General features: G+C 44.5%; 1 protein-coding gene across 4 annotated transcripts in view; it reads right to left on the minus strand.

The window, feature by feature from the left end:
- Positions 1-25,146, minus strand: part of PAM16 (presequence translocase associated motor 16) — a 114,456-nt gene that overhangs the window by 62,900 nt on the left and 26,410 nt on the right. For all 4 annotated transcript variants that reach the window (XM_077274617.1, XM_077274614.1, XM_077274613.1 and 1 more), the window contains 2 exons: positions 13,846-13,932; positions 10,598-10,680 (listed from right to left, as the gene is read on the minus strand). In XM_077274617.1, the coding sequence (XP_077130732.1) occupies positions 10,598-10,680; positions 13,846-13,932 (170 nt within the window). The remainder of the gene's footprint in view (positions 1-10,597; positions 10,681-13,845; positions 13,933-25,146) is intronic.

The raw sequence follows: 25,146 nt of genomic DNA on the forward strand, positions 1-25,146 counted from the left end.
ATTGTTCACCTACGTGTTTGGAAATCTGTACCTGGTCAATGCTTTCATTGCAGATCTCATTCATTGCATTGCACTGGGTGAAATCTGCAACAAAATCAGCATCAAAAATCAACACGTCACGCTTGCAAATTTCCGTGCAGATTTTGGTGCAGATTTCGAGTGCGATGGAAAATACATAGTAAATCCGTGACCTGTGCATTGGGATGTTTTGGGGGGAGTCCATTTAGTTCCTTTGGAAGAGGCAAAGTTGAATCGGGGAATTGATCCGTTCATTTAGGGGGTCGGAGAGTTATTAGAAGGGGCTTTATCGATCTGCAGAGATAGGGATGAGCAGTCAATGAAGTGAGTGCAGGACACAATGCACAGGAGTGAGGAGCACAATACGGAGGAGTGAGACCTCAGAAAGAAGCCTTTGTTTGGCTCTCAGACACCGGCCCCTGGATTCCTGCTGGAATTTGCTGCTGTGTAAATATTTTCGCTCTGGACGCGTCTCTCTTCCAATCCCCTTAAATCTGCGCCAACTTCTAGCCTCAAATTAAAAACCAGACTCTGCAGAAAAGCATGCTGGGATATTGTATCCCCGCACAAAGCTCTCTTATGCCTTGTTATTAACTCTCTGCGGGCTGGGACATTGCCAGAGGCTTGCGGTGTGCGCCTGTAATTTAACCCCTTGTCAGCAAGAGACGTGCCGATTAACTAGATCATTAACTTTCACTTATATACCCTCCGCCAAAGCCGCCGGGTGATCAGCGTTCCTTTTACACGCCGATCTCCAAAGCAAAACTCTAGAAAAAAAATAAAATAATAAATATATAAATAAAAATGGTTATAATAAATATATATATATATATATATATATATATATATATATATATATATATTTTTTTTTTTTTTTTTTTTTATTTGTTTTCCTTACCCTGACAAACCTGGGTGAATATACCTTTTTGAAGCCATTCTGGTAGCCATCCAGCTTTCCCTGGCTCCACAATGGTAATACCAGCTAACAATGCCGGGTGGTTATCGTTCCAGCTACATGCAGCAGATTTCCAAGGCAAAATTGTGAAAAATCGGCCACTTTATAGTAAAAAATAAAAATATTTACTGTGAAAAACCTGGGTGAAAATACCTTTTTGGAGACATACTGGTTGACATCCAGCTTTTTCAGGCTCCTGAATAGCAATGTTGGGCGATTATCACTTATTTTATATACAGCAGCACCGTAGCGTTCCAAAACAAAAACAATTTTTAAATCTGTCACTTTATCATACTAAATAAGAATATTTACCCTGAAAAACCTGGGCGAAAAATCCCTTTTGGAGCCATACTGTCTGTCACCCAGCTTGCCAATGCTCCTGAATAGCACCGTTGGGTGACTATCATTACCTTTAGGGTATGTGCACACGATGCAGATTTAGTGCAGAATTAGTGCAGTTCTGCAGCAGATTTTTCTGCTGCAGAAACGCACTGTGATTAAGGGTATGTGCACACGTTGCAGATTCTCTGCGGATCCGCAGCGTTTTTTGCAGTGCAGAAACGCTGCAGATCCGCAATTGATTTACAGTACAATGTAAATCAATGAGAAAAAAAAAATGCAGTGTACACGTTGCGGAAAATCCGCTGCGGAAACACTGCGGTTTAAAAGAAGTAGCATGTGACTTCTTTTTTGTGAATCTGCAGCGTTTTTGTACCCATTCCTGTATAGAAAACCGCAGGGGTAAAAAACGCAGCAAAAACGCACAAAAAAACGCTGCGGAACCGCACAAAAAACCGCAGGTGCGTTTTCTGCAAGGAGAGGCAGAATCCGCACCAGAAATTCCTAAGCCTAATCCGCAACGTGTGCACATAGCCTTACAGTACAATGTAAATCAATGTGAAAAAAAAAAAAGCTGTGCACATGGTGCAGAAAAATCAGCGCAGAAACGCGGCAGATTTCAAAGAAGTGCATGTCGCTTCTTTTGTGCAGTTCTGCAGCGTTTCTGCACCCCTCCATGATAAAAATCTGCACTGGTAAAATCTGCACAGAAACTGCACAGAAACTGCACAAAATCTGCAACAAAAACGCACAAAAACTGCATCAAATCTGCACCTGCATTTTCTGCCAGGAGATGCAGATTTAGTGCAGAATATTCTGCACCACATTTCCTACGTGTGCACATAGCCTTATGGGTAGTAGTACCATAGTTTTCTCAAGAAAAAATAAATAAATAAAAAAATCTGCCACTTACAAGAATATTTATCCTGAAAAACCTGGGTGAAAAGCCATTTTGGAGCCTTATTATTTGTCACTCAGCTTTGCCAGACTCCTGAATAGCAATACTAGGAAGTGATGTTGGCTAGTTCATTCCTTTTATGTGTAGGAATACCATAGTTTTCCAAAGCAAATAAAAGAAAAGTTAAAAAAATAAATAATTAAAAAAAAATAAAAAAAAAAATCTATCACTTTATATTACTAAATCATATTCACCCTGAAAAATCTGGGTGAAAATCCTTTTTGAAGCCATGTTGGTAGTCACCTAACTTTCCCAGGCTGCTAAATGACAATACGAACTGACAGTAAAAAAAACCAAAACAACTTTGCGTTGGAAAACTGTCCCATAGCTGCATATAAAAAAGCAAAGTCACTTTATAGTACTAAATAGGAATATTTGCCCTGAAAAACCTGGGTGAAAATCATTTTTGGAGCCATATTAGCTGTCTCCCAGCTTTCCCAGGCTACTGAATGGCAATGATGATGATTATAAATCTTTTTCTATGCTGCTTTCCAAAGCACATAAAACGTTTTTGTTTTTTTTAATAAAAATCTGTAATTTCGTAATACTAAATAGGAATATTTACCCTGAAAAACCTGGGTGAAAATCCCTTACACAGCCATATTGGATCCAGTAATGGTGTGATATGGGGACGGAGAATACGTATCTGCGTAAATGATAATATTCGCCATGAATAGACGGGTGACGATCGCTGTCGGATCCTTGCGGCCGCCACAAAGTAAACCTGGCAAACCTGGAGTTAAAAAGTTTTTGTAAGGTTTTATGCCTTAAGTTCATTAACTGGACCAACCTCAGCATCTGGGAGCCATTTCTGAGCTGACATTAAAATCTGCCAGAACTATGATTAGAGGGAGGAGGAGGGCGGCGGGTGAGGTAAGAAAACTTATTTCTGGTTTAATTATGGGGTCAGTTCAGTCCCGGTGGGACGTAGATGGAGGGTGAGGTGAAGAAAAGGGGGGGGGAAGAGGGAGGTGGAGCTGCAGTGCCAGAATTGGGCACTCACCACTCTGTAATCTATATACATATACTTAAAGCTGTGAACGCCGCACAATGGGCAAAACCCTGGCGAGGTGGCGACGTCTGCCCCGGCTGGATTAGTATTGGGGGGGCCTCAGGCCTGGCAGTGACCTGTTTATTTTAGGGTAGTTATGGAGATCGGCTGGGGCCCGCAGGCTAAGCTCCTGCTAAATAAACTCCACTCCTGGAGACCAGTGGAGGACGGGAGCGGTGGTGTACAGAGGAAAGAGGGGGCCAGGCGGACATGAAAGTCTATTCTGAAAACAGCCAAAATTCATTTTCAGCCCAGGGCAGGCGCAGAACGGCCATTACCTCACACACCAAGAGCCGGAACACATGGAGATCCGTCTTAGGAGCTTAAAGTAACAGCGCCGATCTGGATTTTGGACAATAAATAATACCGCTAAAAAAGAAAAAAAAAAGTTTGACAGTGGTAGATAGCAGAGCACAATAGCTTCCTTACACCATTTTTCATGCCCCAATACGACATTGGAAAAGCTGCTGCCCAAGTTAGAGAACCAACCACAAAAAAGTGATACAGATTTAATACAAAACCCGATATGTTATACCTATACCATGTGTATATCCGTGAACCCCCCACTATACATCTTACAGGGGCTGTACAGTTTAGACAACCCAGGTCCATACACCCTAAGACTATGTGCACACCTATTTAAGGCGGGCGAAATAGACAAGTTTTTCAAAACTTTTTCAAAACTTTGTTGTTGCTTTTTTTTTTTTTTGAGGATTTTTCCAGCATTTTTTGTGTGTCTTTTTATAGGGTATGAGCACATAGCATCTTTAAGTTGTCAGTGGAAAAAAAAAGCTGTGCATTACGTTCATTTTTTGCAAGGGTTTCACTGCGCTTTTTCAGGTGGATTCCAGGCAGAAACTGCCTGAAAAAGACATTGTACGCACATAATCTTACTAGAGGTTTTCAGCTGTTGTTTTAACTCCATTCAGTTCTAAAGAAAAACTGCTAATGGTTTTTCCAAGTAAAAATGCTGGAAAAAAAAAATCCTTTGAGCCTTCCCAATTACTTCTATTATAAAGTATAGAGTGTCACCAAAGCAGAAACCATGTGAAGAATGGTCTGCTCACTTCTTTTAACAACTTGGCACCTGTGGAATCCTGAAGTGGCTAAAAGACGCTTCAGAGACGAATATTTGCACAGCAAGCTGTTTTTACATAGAAAAGTTCATTCTTTTCAGTGTTTCGCCAGTGCTTTTTCAGGCGGTTTCCATAGCAGAATCTGCCTGAAAAAGAGATAGTATCCCGAGTTAGTAGAGGGGGAAAATCCTCGGTTAAAGATGCTCTAGAGATCCTGTCCTGTATTATACAGGTAATCGATAAATTTAAATTTGTGCTGTGTAATGCCTCATCTCTCCTGTGGGGGAGCTGCAGGGAAACTGAACAATTACTGAGAGCTCATTCAATGCCCCGCTGTCAGTGACAGTCCAGCAGAGCATGCCATATGGATTCTAGGGGTAAGTATGGCTTCTTTTACCACCCTTTAAAAAAAAAAAAATCTATAAGGCCACGCTCACAGGTTCAGTATGAACGTGGCCTAATAGTCCTGTGCGGGGGTCTAGACTCGGCCCCCCGGCGTACTGCTCGGGATGACAGCATTCTGTTCCTTCTCAGAATATTTTGGCGTGGTGAAGGTCAGGGTCGGATCACCGTCTGTAGCTGCGTTTTTGTTTCCGTCTCTCCTTAGTTCAGATGTTTTCTTGAAAACAAGGAACTTATTGTAGTTTAATGTAACTTTTTCAGTGTTGTGTGGCGGTGACCCCCACAATTCACATATATTGGAGTTTTACCACTATCTTATGTCCCCACTATCCCCCGACAAACTGTATCAAAGGAAAGGAGCTCTGTACATGTAGAGTATCAAAAGACGAACCTTGTGTTCTCTGGGAATAGAAGTAGCAGCCAGAGGGGTCCGGAGCTTATTTTCCTATTGACAACACGTGGATGCTCAGCCTAACTGATCATACATGTATGGGAGGAGAGCTACTGACGGTATATGGCTATAAGGCTGCAGCTCGCTCTACTCTCATACCCCTGAAAAACAAGGGTGACTTTTTTTTTTCCCCTATCTGGATGACCCACTTTAAAAGAAAAATAATGTATATATGTGTTTTAGAATCAAAATATATACACAACCCACTGATATACTGCACTATCCAGTAATGTCAGCACCGGTCTCAGGGGTTTCACTTTGGTGTTGGGATAAACATATGACAGAGCTTTATATGTCACCACATGACCAGTAATGTGTATGAAGGGGGCTGGCTGAGCGATCATTTCAGTTAAAGAAGCCCCTTTTTCTGCCTAGAAATGAGCCATTACGGAATGGAGGCTGGAAAATCAATTCAAATGAGCCATTACGGAGAAGGGGGCTGGCAAATCTATTCAAATGAGCCAATACGGAGAAGGGGGCTGGCTAATCTATTCAAATGACCCATTAAGGAGAAGGGGGCAGGCTAATCTATTCAAATGATCCATTAAAGAGAATGGGGCTGGCTAATCTATTCAAATGAGCCATTACGGAGAAGGAGGCAGGCTAATCTATTCAAATGAGCCATTAAGAAGGGGGCAGGCAAATCTATTCAAATGAGCCATTACGGAGAAGGAGGCAGGCTAATCTATTCAAATGAGCCATTAAGAAGGGGGCAGGCGAATCTATTCAAATGAGCCATTACTGAGAAGGGGGCAGGCGAATCTATTCAAATGAGCCATTACTGAGAAGGGGGCAGGCTAATCTATTCAAATGAGCCATTATCAAGAAGGGGGCTGGTTAATCTATTCAAATGAGACATTAAGGAGAATGGGGCAGGCTAATCTATTCAAATGAGCCATTATCAAGAAGGGGGCTGGTTAATCTATTCAAATGAGCCATTAAGGAGAAGGGGGCAGGCTAATCTATTCAAATGAGCCATTACAGATAATGGGGCTGGCTAATCTATTCAAATGAGCCATTACGGAGAAGGAGGCAGGCTAATCTATTCAAATGAGCCATTACGGAGAAGGAGGCAGGCTAATCTATTCAAATGAGCCATTAAGGAGAAAGGGGCAGGCGAATCTATTCAAATGAGCCATTACAGAGAAGGGGGCTGGCTAAACTATTCAAATGAGCCATTAAGGAGAAGGGGGCTAGCTAATTATTCAAATGAGCCATTACGGAGAAGGGGGCAGGCTAATCTATTCAAATGAGCCATTACGGAGAAGGAGGCAGACTAATCTATTCAAATGAGCCATTAAGGAGAAAGGGGCAGGCGAATCTATTCAAATGAGCCATTACTGAGAAGGGGGCAGGCTAATCTATTCAAATGAGCCATTATCAAGAAGGGGGCTGGTTAATCTATTCAAATGAGCCATTAAGGAGAAAGGGGCAGGCGAATATATTCAAATGAGCCATTACAGAGAAGGGGGCTGGCTAAACTATTCAAATGAGCCATTAAGGAGAAGGGGGCTAGCTAATTATTCAAATGAGCCATTACGGAGAAGGGGGCAGGCTAATCTATTCAAATGAGCCATTACGGAGAAGGGGGCAGGCTAATCTATTCAAATGAGCCATTACGGAGAAGGGGGCTGGCTAGTCTATTCAAATGAGCCATTATCAAGAAGGGGGCTGGCTAATCTATTCAAGTAAGCCATTAAGGAGAATGGGGCAGGCTAATCTATTCAAATGAGCCATTACGGAGAAGGGGGCTGGCTAATCTATTCAAATAAGCCATTAAGGAGAAGGGGAAGGCTAATCTATTCAAACTAGTTCACTTGTCATGCGCCAACGTAGAAAACTGCCTGCTGTGTTGTGTTGAAACGATCATGGAAGTGTTGGAGTACAGTTGAACTAAGGGGCAAAAGAAACGTGGGAGGAAGTTTCTGCTTCAGCTAGTTGCCTTACAGCCAAGAACAGGCTAATCTGGGGTTTGTAAGAAAAAAAATATCAATACGTGACTTTATAAGTCATAAGGGCCAATGTTTGGAAGCTGGTGAAAATTGGGGAGGACGAGGGAAGGGGCAAAAAAAAAAGAAAAAGAAGAAAAAACACCAGGGAGGAGTTTTTGCTGCAGATAGTTTCCTTACAGTGAAGAACGGGCTAATCTGGGGTTTGTAAGAAGAAATATCCACGGGTGATTATTAGTCATATAGATCAAATTTTAGAAGACGGTCATAATCGTGGGGGGAAGGGGCAGAAGAGAAGAGATTATTGGGGGGGTGGGAAGGTATAAGGGGCAGAAGAGATTGCTGGTGGGGAAGCTCCTGCTGCAGAATTTCCTTACAGCCAAGAAAAGGCTAATCTTGTGTTTGTAAGAAGAACTATCAATATGTGACTTTAGAAGTCATATTGACCAACTGATGGAGTCTGGTCATAATTGTGGAGGGAAGGGAGTAGAATAGTAGGGGGAGGCTTCTGCTGCAGGTAGTTGTCCTACCGCCATCAGGCTTATCTGGGGTTTACAGGAAGGAATAAACAATACCTACGGAACGCTATTAATCTTACGGATCACTTATGGAATCTGGCACCGGATAGTAACTAAACGTTGTGGAGAGTGACCTACACCTGTTCCCCGTCCTCTCCACCCCAATATTCTGCCTCTCTAAACCCTTTGGCCATGCCCTCCAGAGATATTAAAAAAAAGGCACAAGAAACTTTTCTGAAATTGATTCCAAAAAGTTTTGGCTGAGCTCTGAAGCTCTCCTTAGCTTTTGAAGCCTCAAAAATGTTCAGGAGGTCTGTCAATTCTTAAAAGGTGCAAAGTCTTAAAGGGAAATACCTGTGCTCCACATTCGGATCTGGTTTTATTAAGAGTACCGCGTTAAGTATCGATCATTTTAGATGTTGGACAATAGTGTGAATTTGCGGCGACATCTTACTGATTCTTTACGGTGATGAATGATAGGTAGAAAACATTGCTCGTTCCTCCACAGAGACGCGAGACCGCGGTGTAGGAAGACACCATCAATATTCTTGCACAACCTGTGTCACATATTTCACATTTTTCACTTTTCTCACTTAAAAATTTGCTGCAAGCAACCAGACGTGGGGGGTAAAGAATGAAAAATTCATATCTTCAATTTCCACTAAACCGTCCTCTCCTTGCTGGTTTTTGCCAGGGGCGTACTAACCTTTTTGGCTTTCAATCATTTTTAGTTTTTTTTGTAGGTTATTATTTGTGCTGACCTCACCAGAGCGCACTGGTTCTTCATGCCCTTACAGCCAAAAATAAAAAAAAATTACTGGGCTTTGAAATGTGCAATAACTGTGTGAAAGGGATTTGTCCACTGTATTTTTCTGGAAGCGGAGAGGGTCAAAACACATGGAATTAATCAACGAAATCCTGGACGACATGTCTGAAGATCACTTTTGCTTTGCTTTGGCCAAAAGTTGTGATGAGGACCGTTTCTTCATCAATGAAGAAGTGTATGATATGTATGATTGCTGTGTTTCCAGCTGCTGAGACCACAACTGATCCCAAAAATGAGAGGCCCACCCATAGTGTGAGGATTGTTAGTGAGCATGCGAGACCACTGCTGTCATCAGATTCATTATGCTCAAACGACGCGTTTCAAGCCAGGCATCTAGCATGAAATATAGCAGAACGTAGCATCTTTACGTTTCCAGTAAAAAAAGCTTGACATTGGTGTACAATATGCTCACTTTTAGTAGCGGTTTCGCCGTGCTTTTTCAGGTGGATTCTAGAATTGGCTCCTTTGGGGGGAGACCATTCTTATTGTGAGACAATCCAGCACAGACAGTGTCTCAATGGGCTTTCCAGAAAGCCTTTACAAAGCCCTCTGGCCCAGAGATTTGGTAAAATAGGTCCAGGGGACTTTCTCCTAATCCATTACCATATTTGCCAAGTGAATTAGGTCCGACTTACAAGAAGCACGTGGTTCTTATTTCACAAGGAACGGTCTTAAATATTTGTAGTCACATTCAAGTACTTTGTGAGTCTGAAAGGTCAAACTTGAAGAACTGCACTTTCAAGCCCCTCCGTCATTCTGTCTTTTTTTTTGAAGGACGTCGAATTCTTGGATGAAAGCCCCTAATGAGGTTAACCATTATTTCAAGATGTTCCCATTCTCTCTTAATGAAATACACAACTACCATGCAAGAAAAAAAAAAAATATATATATCTTTTGTTTTCTCTGGCTTTTCGATTGGAGAAGACACAAAGCCCTTCCTCTGTGCCATAGTAAGTGGAGTAAAAATACAGTTTCACAAAAATGGCGTCATGGACGGGACGCAATTTATTATATAATATTTAAATTAGCGGAATTAAATGCATAGTGGTCTTTGCTCAGCGCAAGGATTCACTTTTGCACCTCACTAGGCGCCTCTTTCGCTTACTGGATGCCACGACGTTACGGCACCACGAACGTGGCAAGTGCCGGAGACGCCCAGGATCACGGGCACAGAAGTGAAGTCTGGCGGCCATGAAGGTCCAAATTGGACACCGAGAATTGAACTGCTCGTTTCCATTATGATGGGAACACTTGCCTCCAAATTAATGCAATTTAACACCCTTGATGCTGTGGTCGTTAGTGGCCTCGGTATCTAATTGGTTAGACGAATTGGAAAGCCACTTTATCACCCGATGAGCTGTAATGGAGGACGGGGACCAAATTAAATTCTCGCAATGGGTGACGCCTCCAGTTTCAGCCTTTAGATTCCCAATATCTATAAGATCCAATATCTATAAGACCCCATTACACATTAGATGAAAGTTGGCCGAACCCGCCAATTTATGTTGGAAGAGATAAAAATTGGGAATTGGAATTTCAATGACGACGAGTCTCTGCCAGGGGAGTCTGGCAGCGGTTTTCTCCGATCCCCCAGTGGAAAAACACTCAGCCGAGCCACGCCACTTATGTGGAGAGGAGAGATGGCTGCCTGCAAAGCAAACCTTCTCCCGACAGCTATGTCTTGTATATGACCAGATTATGTCCGCCAGACAGACATTTTAGGTAATGTTTAAAGTGAAGCGTAACGACTTTTGGGCAAATTCCTAGCCATACACTTGCCAACAATGACTTTCTCTTAGAGGGGAAACTTGTTCAGGCTCTCCCCAACTCTCTCCTCAACCTCTCTCCCAGGGCCCCATGGGCCATTTCTATTATACATACACTCCACACATTGCCTTATTCAGTATACATAACAGTGGCTCCAAGGCGAATCTTCATCAGGAAAACAAAGCTAATTGCTGCGGAATCAGTGACAATGGAACGATTGTACGAATCAGGTATAAACAGGCAGAAAAAAAACAAATGCAAGAAGAAATGTGCGTCTGTTTTCCTACCCTGAGGATGCATCAAGCGATAAGGATGACACCGGCCGACTGAAGTTACGAAGATCCCAAAGCAGCAGCTCTCGTTCCCGGACCTAATGTAACATGTAAGAGGTACAATATCATACATGAAAAATCAACAACAACTACTGTACAAGTAATAAATCAGAATAAATGGCAAAACCTCATGCAGACCATAGAAGCTGGGTAAGGGTGCCGAATGACCGAATGTCTGATGAATGGTTTTTGTGTTGATACAGCCCTACACATTTTAGTCCGAAGTGGATGTTAAGGCACCGATATACCTAAGACAGCGGTCAGCTCGTTACCGACCGAGAGAACGAGAACATCAAGATGTCAGCAGCACATCCCATGTGTACACAGGACAATGAGCTGCCGATGATAAAACATCTGATCAGCTGATGGAGGGATTCCAAGAATGTTCACACAGATGATACTCAGGTACATTTGTCATCCTGTATTATACTCCAGAGCTGCACTCACTATTCTGCTGGTGCAGTCACTGTGTACATACATTACATTACTGATCCTGAGTTACATCCTGTATTGTACCCCAGAGCTGCGCTCACTATTCTGCTGGTGCAGTCACTGTGTACATACATTACATTACTGATCCTGAGTTACATCCTGTATTATACTCAAGAGCTGCATGCACTATTCTGCTGGTGCAGTCACTGTGTACATACATTACATTACTGATCCTGAGTTACATCCTGTATTATACCCCAGAGCTGCACTCACTATTCTGCTGGTGCAGTCACTGTGTATATACATTACATTACTGATCCTGAGTTACATCCTGTATTATACCCCAGAGCAGCGCTCACTATTCTGCTGGTTCAGTCACTGTGTACATACATTACATTACTGATCCTGAGTTACATCCTGTATTATACTCCAGAGCTGCACTCACTATTCTGCTGGTGCAGTCACTGTGTACATACATTACATTACTGATCCTGAGTTACATCCTGTATTATACCCCAGAGCTGCACTCACTATTCTGCTGGTGCAGTCACTGTATACATACATTACATTACTGATCCTGAGTTACATCCTGTATTATACTCCAGAGCTGCACTCACTATTCTGCTGGTGCAGTGCTAACATCTAGCAGCACTCCTTGTGTAGTATTGCTGTAAAAAAAATAAATAAAAAATTGCATTTGAAGATTTCAGCTGTGAAGGTTATGTCAACAAGCCTGTTGACTGGTTCCAAGAACACCCATCAGAATCGTGAATACAGCTCTCGAGTGTAATTCGTGTATACATGTGAACTGTGAACAGTTTTCCTTCATTGAATATACAGTGGGGAAATTAAGTATTTGATGCACTGCCAATTTTGCCAGTTTTCCCACATACAAAGAATGGAGAGGTCTGTAATTTTTATCGTAGGTACACTTCACCTGTGAGAGATGGAATCTAAAAATAAAATCCAGAAAATCACATTGTATGATTTTTACATATTTCATGCAATAAAATGCAATTTAATTACCGTAAGTATTTGATAACCTAAGAACCAGAAAGAATTCTAGTTCTCACAGACCTGTTAGTTTTCCTTAAGAAGCCTCCTACTCTGCACTCATTACATTGTATAAAAGACACCTATCCACAGACTGAATCACACTCCAACCTCTCCACCATGGCCAAGATCAAAGAGCTGTCTACGGACACCATGGACAAAATTGTAGACCTTCATAAGGTTGAGATGGGCCACAGGCAAGCAGCTTGTGAGAAGGCAACAACTCTTGGAACAATTATTAGAAAATGGAAGAAACACCAGATGACAATGTAAGGGATGAACTGAAGGGAGCTGGGACCACAGTCTCAAACATTGCTGCTAATAACTCACTACACCGTCATGGATTAAAATCCTGCAGGGCACACAAGGTCCCCCTGCTCACGCCAGCACATGTCCAGGCCTGTTTGAAGCTCTCCAATGACCATCTGGATGATCCAGAAGAGACATGGGAGAAGGTCATGTGCTCCGATGAGACCACAATAGAACTTTTTGGTACCATCTCCACTCGCCTTGTTTGGAGGAAGAAGAAGGATGAGTACAACCCCAAGAACACCATCCCAACCGTGAAGCATGGTGGGGGAGACATAATACTTTGGGGGTGTTTTTCTGCAAAGGGGACAGGATGACTACACCGTACTGAAGGGAGGATGGATGGGGTCATGTATTGTAAGATTTTGGCCAACGACCTCCTTCCCTCAGTAAGAGCATTGAAGATGGGTCGTGGCTGGGTCTTCCAGCGTGACTATGACCTGAAACACACAACTAAGGAGTGACTCTGTAAGAAGCATTTCAATGTGCTGGAGCGGCCTAGCCAATCTCCAGACCTGAACCCAATAGAAAATCTTTGTACGGAGCTGAAACTCAATGTTGCTCAGTGACAGCCCAGAAACCTGAAAGATCTGGAGAAGATCTGTATGGAGGAGGGGGCCAAAATCCCTGCTACAGTGTGTGTGCGAAGATAGTCAAGAACTACAGGAAACATCTGACCTCTGTAATTGCAAACAAAGGTTTCTGTACCAAATAATAAGTTCTGTTTTTCTATTACCGTATATCAAATACTTATTTCATGCAATAAATGCAAATTAATTATGTAAAATTCTTACAATGTGATAATCTGGATTTTTTTTTTTTTTAGATTCTGTCTCCCTCAGGTAAAGTGTACGTATAATAAAAGTTACAGACCTCTCCATTCTTTGCAGGTGGGAAAATTTGCTAAATCGGCAGTGTATGAAATACCTATTTTCCCCACTGTGTGTATTGTTTGATACAGATGAACAAGTGTCAAACGCTCTGCAGCAGAACTGCAATTCCCTGGGATACAATATATAACTTTTGTCCAAAGGAGGGCTAGCCAACTGGCGGGCGTCCAAGGCTTTTTTGTGTCCCTCGCTATCTACGACAACCCCCACAGACTCCATTGTACAACATAACCTTTTTCTAATAGTTTCTGGCCCAAGAACTCAAAGCTGTAGCTTATAAATGTTGCAGAAAAAAAAAAAAGAAACCTGAAAAAAAAAGCAAAAATAAACAGAGAAGTGAAGCTATAAGGTTACAGATTGGTCCACGGTAACTGGTCCCACCGGCTGCTCACGGATAATGGAAGGTTATAAAGCAATGGTGCATCTATGTGACCCGTGACTTGCATCGAAAAAGTATCACCTTGCTAGGAAGCAGACAATGCATACAGAGGATATGTGGCCCCTCGGGGCGTACGCTACCTGGTTGAATCCTGATGTTAGGAGGTGGCTGCTGGAATTGGTCCAGACCACACGAGAATCTTTATTGTTGTCGTGACCCTGTGCGTCCTGAAAAAAAAAAAACAAAGACGTTACTGTGCAAAAATGATAAAACCAGACGCGCGTGGATCATAAATCATCACCATATTCATGCGTCGCCCATGGAGGAGAGTAGGACTACAGAATCCACAATCAGGGTTTGTTTGTAGTCTGTTACCATGGAGACACATAAGTCTGCATTGGAGCTGTAGACCGAAAACAATAGGCTTCACTGAAGAAATGAGCTGCGCTCAAGGCTAGTACGGGACGGTTAGGTAGGGTCTACAGCCAGTCACAACATTTCCAGAATTTAGGGAAGGCCCATTGGAGAATTGACTGATATTTTGCATTTGCATGCGGCCACCATGTAAAAGGTAAATTGAAGCAAATTAATCCCTGTATGAAAACATACAAATCACAGGTTAGTAAAGTTGAATGTCCCTTTAAGGCAGCGCGCAAGAACCTGCTGCCAGCTGTAGACCGGAGCGGTGCCAGCACAGGACCTGTCAGTGTGCCTTAGGCGGCAACAAATCGTTCTGTCACTCACTGTGACCCCACACTGAGCCGGCTGCAGCGCTGCCACTTCTGTAATGTGATCTCCAAACCCATCTAGTTCAGGCCACGTAGCTCCTGCTGTGACTCAAACGCAATAGTTTGCTGTGTGCCTGCTGCCTCTGGCGCGCCGTGTGCCACTGGGCTGTGCTGCCATCGCCACATCGTGGTAGTGAGCAGGCACATCTGTCAAACGTCTGCATGCAGGCGCAGCAGCATGACTGTGTACACTGGTGTATAGACAGATAGACAGATCATGGGCTGCGAAACGCGTCACGTAAATATTTATGTCTCATGTGTGAATTGCATGTGTCCTAGTGAACCAAAACCAAGACACAAGGATTCCTAAAATATAACTTTTAATATATAAAGTTAAAATGACAAAGTTCTATGATTGAGGACAACACAATGAAATAAATACCAGCAGGGGAACTAACTGACCCCTACCAAATTCCCTACTCTTATCCACTACCTATTTGCGGGGGTAGGCACCCTAGATTTCTGCGGTTGGCGCCCCCGCTCCACGAAGACTGGCCCTGTTGGCCCTACAAATACCCTATAGTCCCTAAAAGGTAGTGTCACAGATAACACATCGACCCAAAAAACAAAAATATCATAAAAAATATACAAAATAAGAAGAAAAAAATAAAAAAACAAACCCAGCAGAAAAACTCAAAAAATAGTTATAGCCAAAGGCTGAAGACCCTTAATAGGGTATTCATCTACAGTATATAGTTTTTATGAAATATACAAAAAATAATTATTATCCCATTTATACAGAACAGTTCATATATATTATATATAGTATCTATGAAGTATACAAAAAGGAAAATACCATTATCCTATTTATACAGAATAATCCAATCAAAAAGGACCACCCAGATCACAGTAATACCATAATGAACCTATTATAAAAAATTAGCAAAATAGTTTATAAAGAAAATCAGAAAAAATTAGAAAAAACAAACTAAACAAAAAAAACAAAAATAGTTGTATAGCCAACAGGCTGGGGGCCCTTAGTAAGGTTTTCGTATACAAATATATAATTTTTATAGAGTATAAAGAAGAAAGGTATTATTCTCTCATTAACACAGAGCCGTTCAATCAAACAGAGCCCCTCCAGACACACTGCATACCATATTTGCTAATTACGGTGGTCTACTAATTTTTTATCCAAGAAATAACTATCCTATGGAGAGGCTTATCGTTGGCTGATTTGGTCTGCTATGCCGTTGAAGGATTCCGATTAATCAGATGAGTAAGAGCGCCTGTTACGGCGGAATGACTACTGTAGCCGCATGGAATATGGCTGCCATGGGATATGCTTCCCCTGCTGGTATTTATTTCATTGTGTTGTCCTCAATCATAGAACTTTGTCATTTTAACTTTATATATTAAAAGTTATATTTTAGGAATCCTTGTGTCTTGGTTTTGGTTTTGTAGTCTAGGATTCCATTTATATTTGTCTTTGGTTCTTTTCATGTGTCCTAGTGAAAAGGACAGGACCTGTGTATAGGTTCCCAAATGTCTCCAGAAGATACTGGATTTACTAATCCTTAAGGGGCGAACACACAGGAAGTCAAGGGAATTGCCATCCCTTGCAAAATAATAAACCTTGCTTGGTCTTCCATGCCCCTATCCCAAGTTCACTGGTTCTCCTTCCTTGGACGATTTTTGATAGATATGAACGGAAACAATTCACAAAACGAGCTATATACTGAAATGACCCCACAAACCAATCAAATACCTAGAACCCCCCACCAGACCTGCCATATACCGGAAACACCCCACGAGACCCGGCGTATACCGGAAACACCCCACAAGACCCGGCGTATACCGGAAACACCCCACAAGACCCGGCGTATACCGGAAACACCCCACAAGACCCGGCGTATACCGGAAACACCCCACAAGACCCGGCGTATACCGGGAACACCCCACAAGACCCGGTGTACACCGGGAACACCCCACGAGTCCCGGCGTATACCGGGAACACCCCACAAGACCCGGCGTATACCGGGAACACCCCACAAGACCTGCCGTATACCGGGAACACCCCACAAGACCCGGCGTATACTGGGAACACCCCAAAAGAACCTGCTGTATACCGAGAACACCCCACAGGACCTGCCGTATACCAGGAAAACACCACAAGACCTGCCGTATACCGGGAAGACCCCACAAGACTTGCCTTATACCGGGAACACCCCACAAGACCTGCCGTATACCGGAAAGACCCCACAAGATCCGGCATATACTGGGAAGACCCCCCAAGATCTGGCGTATACCGGGAACACCCCACAAGATCCGGTGTATACCGGGAACACCCCCACAAGACCTGCCGTGTATCGGGAACACCCAACAAGACCTGCCGTATACCGGGAACACCCCACAAGACCTGCCGTATACCGGGAACACCCCACAAGACCTGCAGTACATCGGGAACACCCCACAAGGGGCCACAAGACCTGCCATATGCAAGGAACACCCCACAAGACCTGCAGTATATCGGGAACACCGTGAATCCTGACGTATACTGGCAACACCCAAAAAAGCATGCCATATACCGAAACACATCACAAGATGCAGCTTTAAGTTCTTTGGCATCACTGCCAAATTAATTTTAGGCCCCAACCTGCCACATGCATCTTCTTATGAAGCAGTGGGGTCTTGGTTCAGTGTCAAAATGTGACAGCAACTTCACCCCCTATTGCTATGTGTTTGGATGAAGCTGCACCTCCTATACATAGAACAACTCGGCACAGACGGCGACAACCGTGGCACACGCTGCAAACACATTTCCTGCAGCGGTGCTCCAGGTGCGCCGAACGTCTGTGGAGAAAATCTAATCTACCCGAAGATTTCATCCATTATAAGTTCATGCTAAAAACATACAACTCTGCCCTTCACCTCTCCAAACAAACCTATTTCAACACCCTCATCACCTCACTGTCAAATAACCCTAAACGTCTCTTTGACACTTTCCAGTCCTTACTCAACCCAAGAGAGCAGGCCCCAACCACAGATCTCCGCGCTGACGATCTGGCCAATTACTTCAAAGAAAAAATTGACCACATTTGACAGGAAATCATCTCCCAATCTCTTCATACCATGCACTGTCCTCCCTCCCCCACTGCATCTAGTTCACTCTCTGACTTTGAACCAGTTACAGAAGAAGTAATCAGGCTCCTTGCATCTTCTCACCCGATCACTTGCACCAGTGACCCCATTCCGTCACATCTCCTCCAGTCCCTTTCCCCGGCTGTCACCTCTCACCTAACAAAAATATTCAACCTTACCCTCACTTCCGGTATTTTCCCTCCTCATTTAAGCATGCCATCATACATCCATTACTTAAAAAACCCTCCCTCGACCAAAATTGTGCCGCTAATTACAGACCTGTCTCTAATCTTAATAAATAATAATCTTTATTTTTATATAGCGCTAACATATTCCGCAGCGCTTTACAGTTTGCTCACATTATCATCACTGTCCCTGATGGGGCTCACAATCTAAATTCCCTATCAGTATGTCTTTGGAATGTGGGAGGAAACCGGAGTACCCGGAGGAAACCCATGCAAACATGGAGAGAACATAAACTCTTTACAGATGTCGTCCTTGGTGGGGTTTGAACCCAGGACTCCAGCGCTGCAAGGCTGCTGTGCTAACCACTGCGCCACTGTGCTGCTCCTTCAATACATCTGTGACTGCATCCCCCCATTAGATAGGTATTTCTAGATAAGCGATCATCTAAGGTGGTTTTCAAACAAGTGGAGTTGAAAAATACATGAAAATAAATCCAAATGTCCAGCAAAAGAAAAAGTGATGAAAAACTAAGGCAATTTCATGAAAGATTGGAAAGTGAATACGTGAAAAGGTTTTCAAGGCGAAAAAAATCTTCCCTTCATCTCTAAACTTCTCGAACGCCTGGTCCACTCCCGTCTTACCCGCTATCTCTCAGATAACTCTCTTCTCGACCCTCTTCAATCTGGCTTCCGCTCTTTACACTCTACTGAAACTGCCCTCACTAAAGTCTCTAATGATCTACTAACAGCTAAATCTAATGGTCACTATTCCATGCTAATTCTCTTGGATCTCTCCGCAGCATTCGACACTGTGGATCATCAGCTCCTCCTCACTATGCTCCGCTCCATCGGCCTCAAGGACACCGTTCTCTCCTGGTTCTCCTCCTATCTCTCTGACCGATCCTTCACTGTATGTTTTGCTGGTTCCTCCTCCTCTCACCTTCCCCTTACTGTTGTGGTTCCTCAAGGATCAGTCCTTGGCCCCCTCCTCTTCTCTTTGTATACTGCCCCTATTGGACAAACAATCAGTAGATTTGGTTTCCAGTACCATCTCTATGCTGAGGACACCCAATTATATACCTCTTCTCCTGCTTTCACGCCGACCTTCTTAGAAAACACCAGTGATTGTCTTACCGCTGTCTCTAACATCATGTCCTCCCTCTATCTGAAACTGAACCTGTCAAAAACTGAACTCCTCGTGTTCTCTCCCTCTACTAACCTACCTTTGCCTGACATTGCCATCTCCGTGTGCGGTTCCACCATTACTCCAAAGCAACATGCCCGCTGCCTTGGGGTCATCCTTGATTCCGAGCTTTCATTCACCCCCCACATCCGATCATTGGCTCACTCTTCTTATCTGCATCTCAAAAACATTTCTAGAATTCGCCCGTTTCTTACTTTCGACTCTGCAAAAACTCTTACTGTCTCACTTATTCATTCTCGTCTGGACGATTGTAAAGGTACCGTCACATTTAGCGACGCTGCAGCGATCAAGACAACGATGCCGATCGCTGCAGCGTCGCTGTTTCGTCGCTGTTTGGTCGCTGGAGAGCTGTCACACAGAGAACTCTCCAGCGACCAACGATGCCGGTCCCCGGGTAGCAGGGCCGCGCTTAGTAACCCGATGTTTACCCTGGTTACCAGTGTAAATGTAAAAAAAACCAAACACTACATACTTACATTCCGGTGTCTGTCGCGTCCCCCGGCGTCCACTTCCCTGCACTGTGTCAGTGCCGGCCGTAAAGCACAGCGGTGACGTCACCGCTGTGCTCTGCTTTACGGCCAGCCGGCGCTGACACAGTGCAGGACAGCAGAACGCCGGAGGACGCCACAGACACCGGAATGTAAGTATGTAGTGTTTGGTTTTTTTTACATTTACACTGGTAACCAGGGTAAACATCGGGTTACTAAGCGCGGCCCTGCGCTTAGTAACCCGATGTTTACCCTGGTTACAAGTGAAGACATCGCTGAATCGGCGTCACACACCGATCCAGCGATGTCTGTGGGAGATCCAGCGACAAAATAAAGTTCTGGACTTTCAGCTCCGACCAACGATGTCACAGCAGGATCCAGATCGCTGCTGCGTGTCAAACACAACGATATCGCTATCCAGGACGCTGCAACGTCACGGATCGCTAGCGATATCGTTGTTAAGTTGGTCAGTGTGAAGGTACCTTAACTCTCTACAAATCGGCCTCCCTCTTACCAAACTCTCCCCGCTCCAATCTGTCCTGAATGCTGCTGCCAGGATCATATTCCTCACCAACCGTTACACCGATGCCTCTACCTTGTGCCAGTCATTACACTGGCTACCCATCCACTCCAGAATCCAGTACAAAACTACTACCCTCATCCACAAAGCACTCCATGGCTCAGTACCACCCTACATCTCCTCCCTGGTCTCAGTCTACCACCCTACCCGTGCCCTCCGCTCCACTAATGACCTCAGGTTAGCATCCTCAATAATCAGAACCTCCCACTCCCGTCTCCAAGACTTTACACGTGCTGCACCGATTCTTTGGAATGCACTACCCAGGTTAATACGATTAATCCCCAATCCCCACTGTTTTAAGCGTGCCCTAAAAACTCATTTATTCAGACTGGCCTACCGCCTCAATGCATTAACCTAACCATCCCTGTGTGGCCCATTCAAAAAAAAATATATATATATCAGGTTCCTCTCATCATGTTCTCATACACTTTATACAGTTAATAGCCCTCTGTGTCTGCACTGCTACATACTTAGGCTGTTAACTGGTTCATGCAGCTTTACATGAACACCCGAGCCTTACACTATGGCTGGTCCAAATAACTAAAGCAATTGTCACCATCCACCTCTCGTGTCTCCCCTTTTCCTCATAGTTTGTAAGCTTGCGAGCAGGGCCCTCATTCCTCCTGGTATCTGTTTCGAACTGTGATTTCTGTTATGCTGTAATGTCTATTGTCTGTACAAGTCCCCTCTATAAGTTGTAAAGCGCTGCGGAATATGTTGGCGCTATATAAATAAAAATTATTATTATTATTATTACAGAAACGGGGATCAGGCATGTTAAAATTCAACATGTCCAATCCCTTGTTTCCCCAGAGATTAGAGAAGCCAGGGACGCCGAGTAGCTGGTGACGATATTCACTGCGATTATAACAATTTTTGCACATTGCGCCCCTGCGGACGACTTGCCGGACACGTCTGCGTTCCGGCGTACATTAAATAAATACCTAACCATGCTAATCTGTCTAACAAATTAATACAAACATACAGTGACACATGGTGTAAACCGCAATAAGATGTCACGGTTCCTATTTATAGCCTTCACCTCAGCTCCGTCCGAACTTCCCACGGCCCCAAATCCTCTAATCCCACACACTTCCTGCCGGCAGAGGGGGGACACACTTACTTCTAGGGATGCACTTATACACAGATACTACAGAAATGTCGCCAGATTCCCATTGTCACACTGAAGTCCCAGCGATCACGGGGACAATGTATGTGTAACATCTGGCCTCCAAATATCACCTCAGCTCCCAGGAGCCCCCCAAAAATCCTCTAATACATAGAAAGTAATTTGGCGAGTGTTTGATCAGCCCCTGCTCAGTACATAGGCCCAGACCATTACTTAAATATTCTCCTCTTGTTAAAGTGTCGTCATGACGACAGAGACCAGACATGGCTGACACCCCGTAGAGACAAGGCCGGGCAAACATCCAACCCTTGGGAATGGCTATCTGGGGGCACAGCTGTGACTGTCACAGAGCCCCCGATAACAAATACCACCCCCCGGTAACGGTACAGCTAATATTGAGCGACTGGCAATGCTTCAAAGTATAGCGTAGACTGGATTTCTACTAACACGCCCTTGATGTCTGCCATGAAACAACCCCTTTAATATGTCCCTTTTAAAAAAAATAGGCACTTGGTTATGAAATAGGAAATAACCCTTTAAATGGCCCTTTATTTGTGCAGATTTGGCAAAATTTTGTGAAAAAAAACTCTTATATTTCCATTATGAAGTAATGCAGAAGAAAATCTTCCCTACGTCGCCCTCTTTTGAGGTGGTAAATGTAATAAATTAATTGGCTCCAAGATGGAGTTCCCCTTTAAGAAAGACCGGTCACCATAAAAATGCATTTTTTTTTTCACCTCATGTAAACGCCGCTGTTCTCCTGAATCCGGAGTTGTTGTTTTTTTCTTCCTGGGCCTCTCCGTTCATGAGATATGGCCCCATCTTCCCTGCACGTAATTCTAGTCTTGTTAGACAAGTGGGTGTGGTTCTGCACTATTCTCTGCTGGAGCCTTCCTGAAAACCACACCCAGTTGGGAAAAAAAAAGACTAATTTTATATATCGCAAAGAAGAAGCCATATCTCAGGAACGGAGAGGCGCAGAAATGAAAGAAAAACAACGCCGGATTCAGGAGAACAGCGGCATTTACACCGAGCAAAGCAATATGTATATTTATGGCAAGTATCACGTCGCCTTCAAAAGGGAGAATGTATTAAAAAATATATATTCCTGACACCTAGAATAGAAAATCATTACATCCACCTGCAATCGGAAGCAATTAGGTATTTACATGACATCCGAATACGATTAGAATGCCAGCACAGGATGCTGGAAGTTGTAGTTCCCGCGCTGATACGCGGCAAAGTCTCGATTGTAATGTAGCTGCGTCCAGGATTCTGCATCTTAGTCTGGATTGTACTGACTCGTGGAGGACGGACATTGGATGTTTTGATTTCTCAAGTTCACAATTGTGAAAGAGTTCTGCATCGTCCAGGAATGCTAAAATAAATGATGAATCAGTCGGAGCAATGAAACCGCAGGGACCAGATACTAGATTCACTATAAACAAGTAACTCCCAATGTAGAGGAGCGTCCAGATTCATCACAGGACTGGCTCTGTAATACCCCCACCTAGCTGGTGTCATGGAAGTGACAGTATGCCAGACATTAAAGATGTGCGCAAAGAACCTTGTATGAGAAGGGCGACGAGGAGAGGTCTGTGTATTAGGAGGAGGACGGGGCCGTGTCCTGATGGCTGTGTATTAGGAGGAGGACGGGGCCGTGTCCTGATGGCTGTGTATTAGGAGGAGGACGGGGCCGTGTCCTGATGGCTGTGTATTAGGAGGAGGACGGGGCCGTGTCCTGATGGCTGTGTATTAGGAGGAAGACGGGGCCGTGTCCTGATGGCTGTGTATTAGGAGGAGGACGGGGCTGTGTCCTGATGGTTGTGTATTAGGAGGAGGACGGGGCCATGTCCTGATGGTTGTGTATTAGGAGGAGGACGGGGCCGTGTCCTGATCCCTGTGTATTAGGAGGACGGGGCCATGTCCTGATGGCTGTGTATTAGGAGGAGGATGGGGCCATGTCCTGATGGCTGTGTATTAGGAGGAGGACGGGGCCGTGTCCTGATGGCTGTGTATAAGGAGGAGGACGGGGCAGTGTCCTGATCCCTGTGTATTAGGAGGAGGACGGGGCCGTGTCCTGATCCCTGTGTATTAGGAGGAGGACGGGACCGTGTCCTGATCCCTGTGTATTGGGAGGAGGACGGGGCCGTGTCCTGATCCCTGTGTATTAGGAGGAGGACGGGGCCGTGTCCGGATCCCTGTGTATTAGGAGGAGGACGGGGCTGTGTCCTGATCCCTGTGTATTAGGAGGAGGACAGGGCCGTGTACTGATGGCTGTGTATTAGGAGGAGGACGGGGCCGTGTCCTGATCCCTGTGTATTAGGAGGAGGACGGGACCGTGTCCTGATCCCTGTGTATTGGGAGGAGGACGGGGCCGTGTCCTGATCCCTGTGTATTGGGAGGAGGACGGGGCCGTGTCCGGATCCCTGTGTATTAGGAGGAGGACGGGGCTGTGTCCTGATCCCTGTGTATTAGGAGGAGGACAGGGCCGTGTACTGATGGCTGTGTATTAGGAGGAGGACGGGGCTGTGTCCTGATCCCTGTGTATTATGAGGAGGACGGGGCTGTGTCCTGATTGCTGTGTATTAGGAGGAGGACGGGGCAGTGTCCTGATCCCTGTGTATTAGGAGGACGGGGCAGTGTCCTGATCCCTGTGTATTAGGAGGAGGACGGGGCCGTGTCCTGATAGCTGTGTATAAGGAGGAGGAAGGGGCAGTGTCCTGATCCCTGTGTATTAGGAGGAGGAGGACGGGGCCGTGTCCTGATCCCTGTGTATTAGGAGGAGGACGGGGCCGTGTCCTGATAGCTGTGTATAAGGAGGAGGAAGGGGCAGTGTCCTGATCCCTGTGTATTAGGAGGAGGAGGACGGGGCCGTGTCCTGATCCCTGTGTATTAGGAGAGCTTGCTGTATATAGGGGATAATACCGCCAGTGCCCTGTGTAATGGTGTAGGCATGCGTCTGTGTATTAGGTGCACAGAGCTGGTCTTTGTGCAGTTGCCTTTATATTAGGAGGACACACAGGCTTCTGTGAGGAGGGGGAGTGATGGTTTTCTCATGAGAAGCCTGGTTTCAATACTTAATAGAGAACATGTGCTGAAGCATTTTTGCGCCAGCAGAAGACTATACTGAAATTAAGCCCTCTCTTTAAAGCCAGATCTGCAGAACATTCCTGCCCTAATGGTTACAACACGCAGATCGTGGCATTAACCCCTAATTGCCAGCAGAACTAGAATTCCCTGCATGTGCAAAAAGCTTCATAAAACTAAACAAACAGCAGTCATAAACTGCGAGATCTACAAGTTCTGCTCCCCCTCCTCGGCACTTCGCCTGTGCACAGGATCCGGACCTGCAGACCATTCCGTCAGGAAAGAGGAAATTGAGAGTATTTGGACAGAGAAGGGAGAGGAGGTTAGGAGGAATTTTATGATGCTGAAGGAAAGAATTTCTCTCCTCCTCCCGCCCAGAATGATGAAGGATGCTAGGACGCCCTGCAACATCTGGAAGCAGTTTCTGCGGCCAATTCACCCACACACTCTGGGATGCGGCTGCCCATTTTATCTTCTTGCATGTGGCGCTGAACACTATGCCAGCAAATATATGAGCACATTGACCACGAGCCGAGTTCCCTTACCCTACTATCAGGAAACTAATTCACAAAAATGTAATTAAGAAGGTCAGTGGGCTATAAATCCTAACATAGAGCCCAGTAAAACCATAAGAAGGGAACCTGTCAGCACGGTTTTTTAGTGTTATGGCTGAATTCGCGCTTGTCCCCCAATAAAAACGATACCTTTTTTGTAGAGATCCGATCTGCCAGTCATTAGATATTTAGCGTAGAAGCCATAGGCAAATGAGGCAGAAAGTGTACTGGGGGCGTCATGAAAAAAAAAATTCAATTGCAGACACGCCCACAGTAAACTTCCAGCCTCATTTGCATATGGCTTCTACACTAGATTTCTCATCAATGGCTCATCGGATCTCT

Source organism: Ranitomeya variabilis, chromosome 7 (assembly GCF_051348905.1).
Source record: "Ranitomeya variabilis isolate aRanVar5 chromosome 7, aRanVar5.hap1, whole genome shotgun sequence".
Lineage (NCBI taxonomy): Eukaryota > Metazoa > Chordata > Amphibia > Anura > Dendrobatidae > Ranitomeya > Ranitomeya variabilis.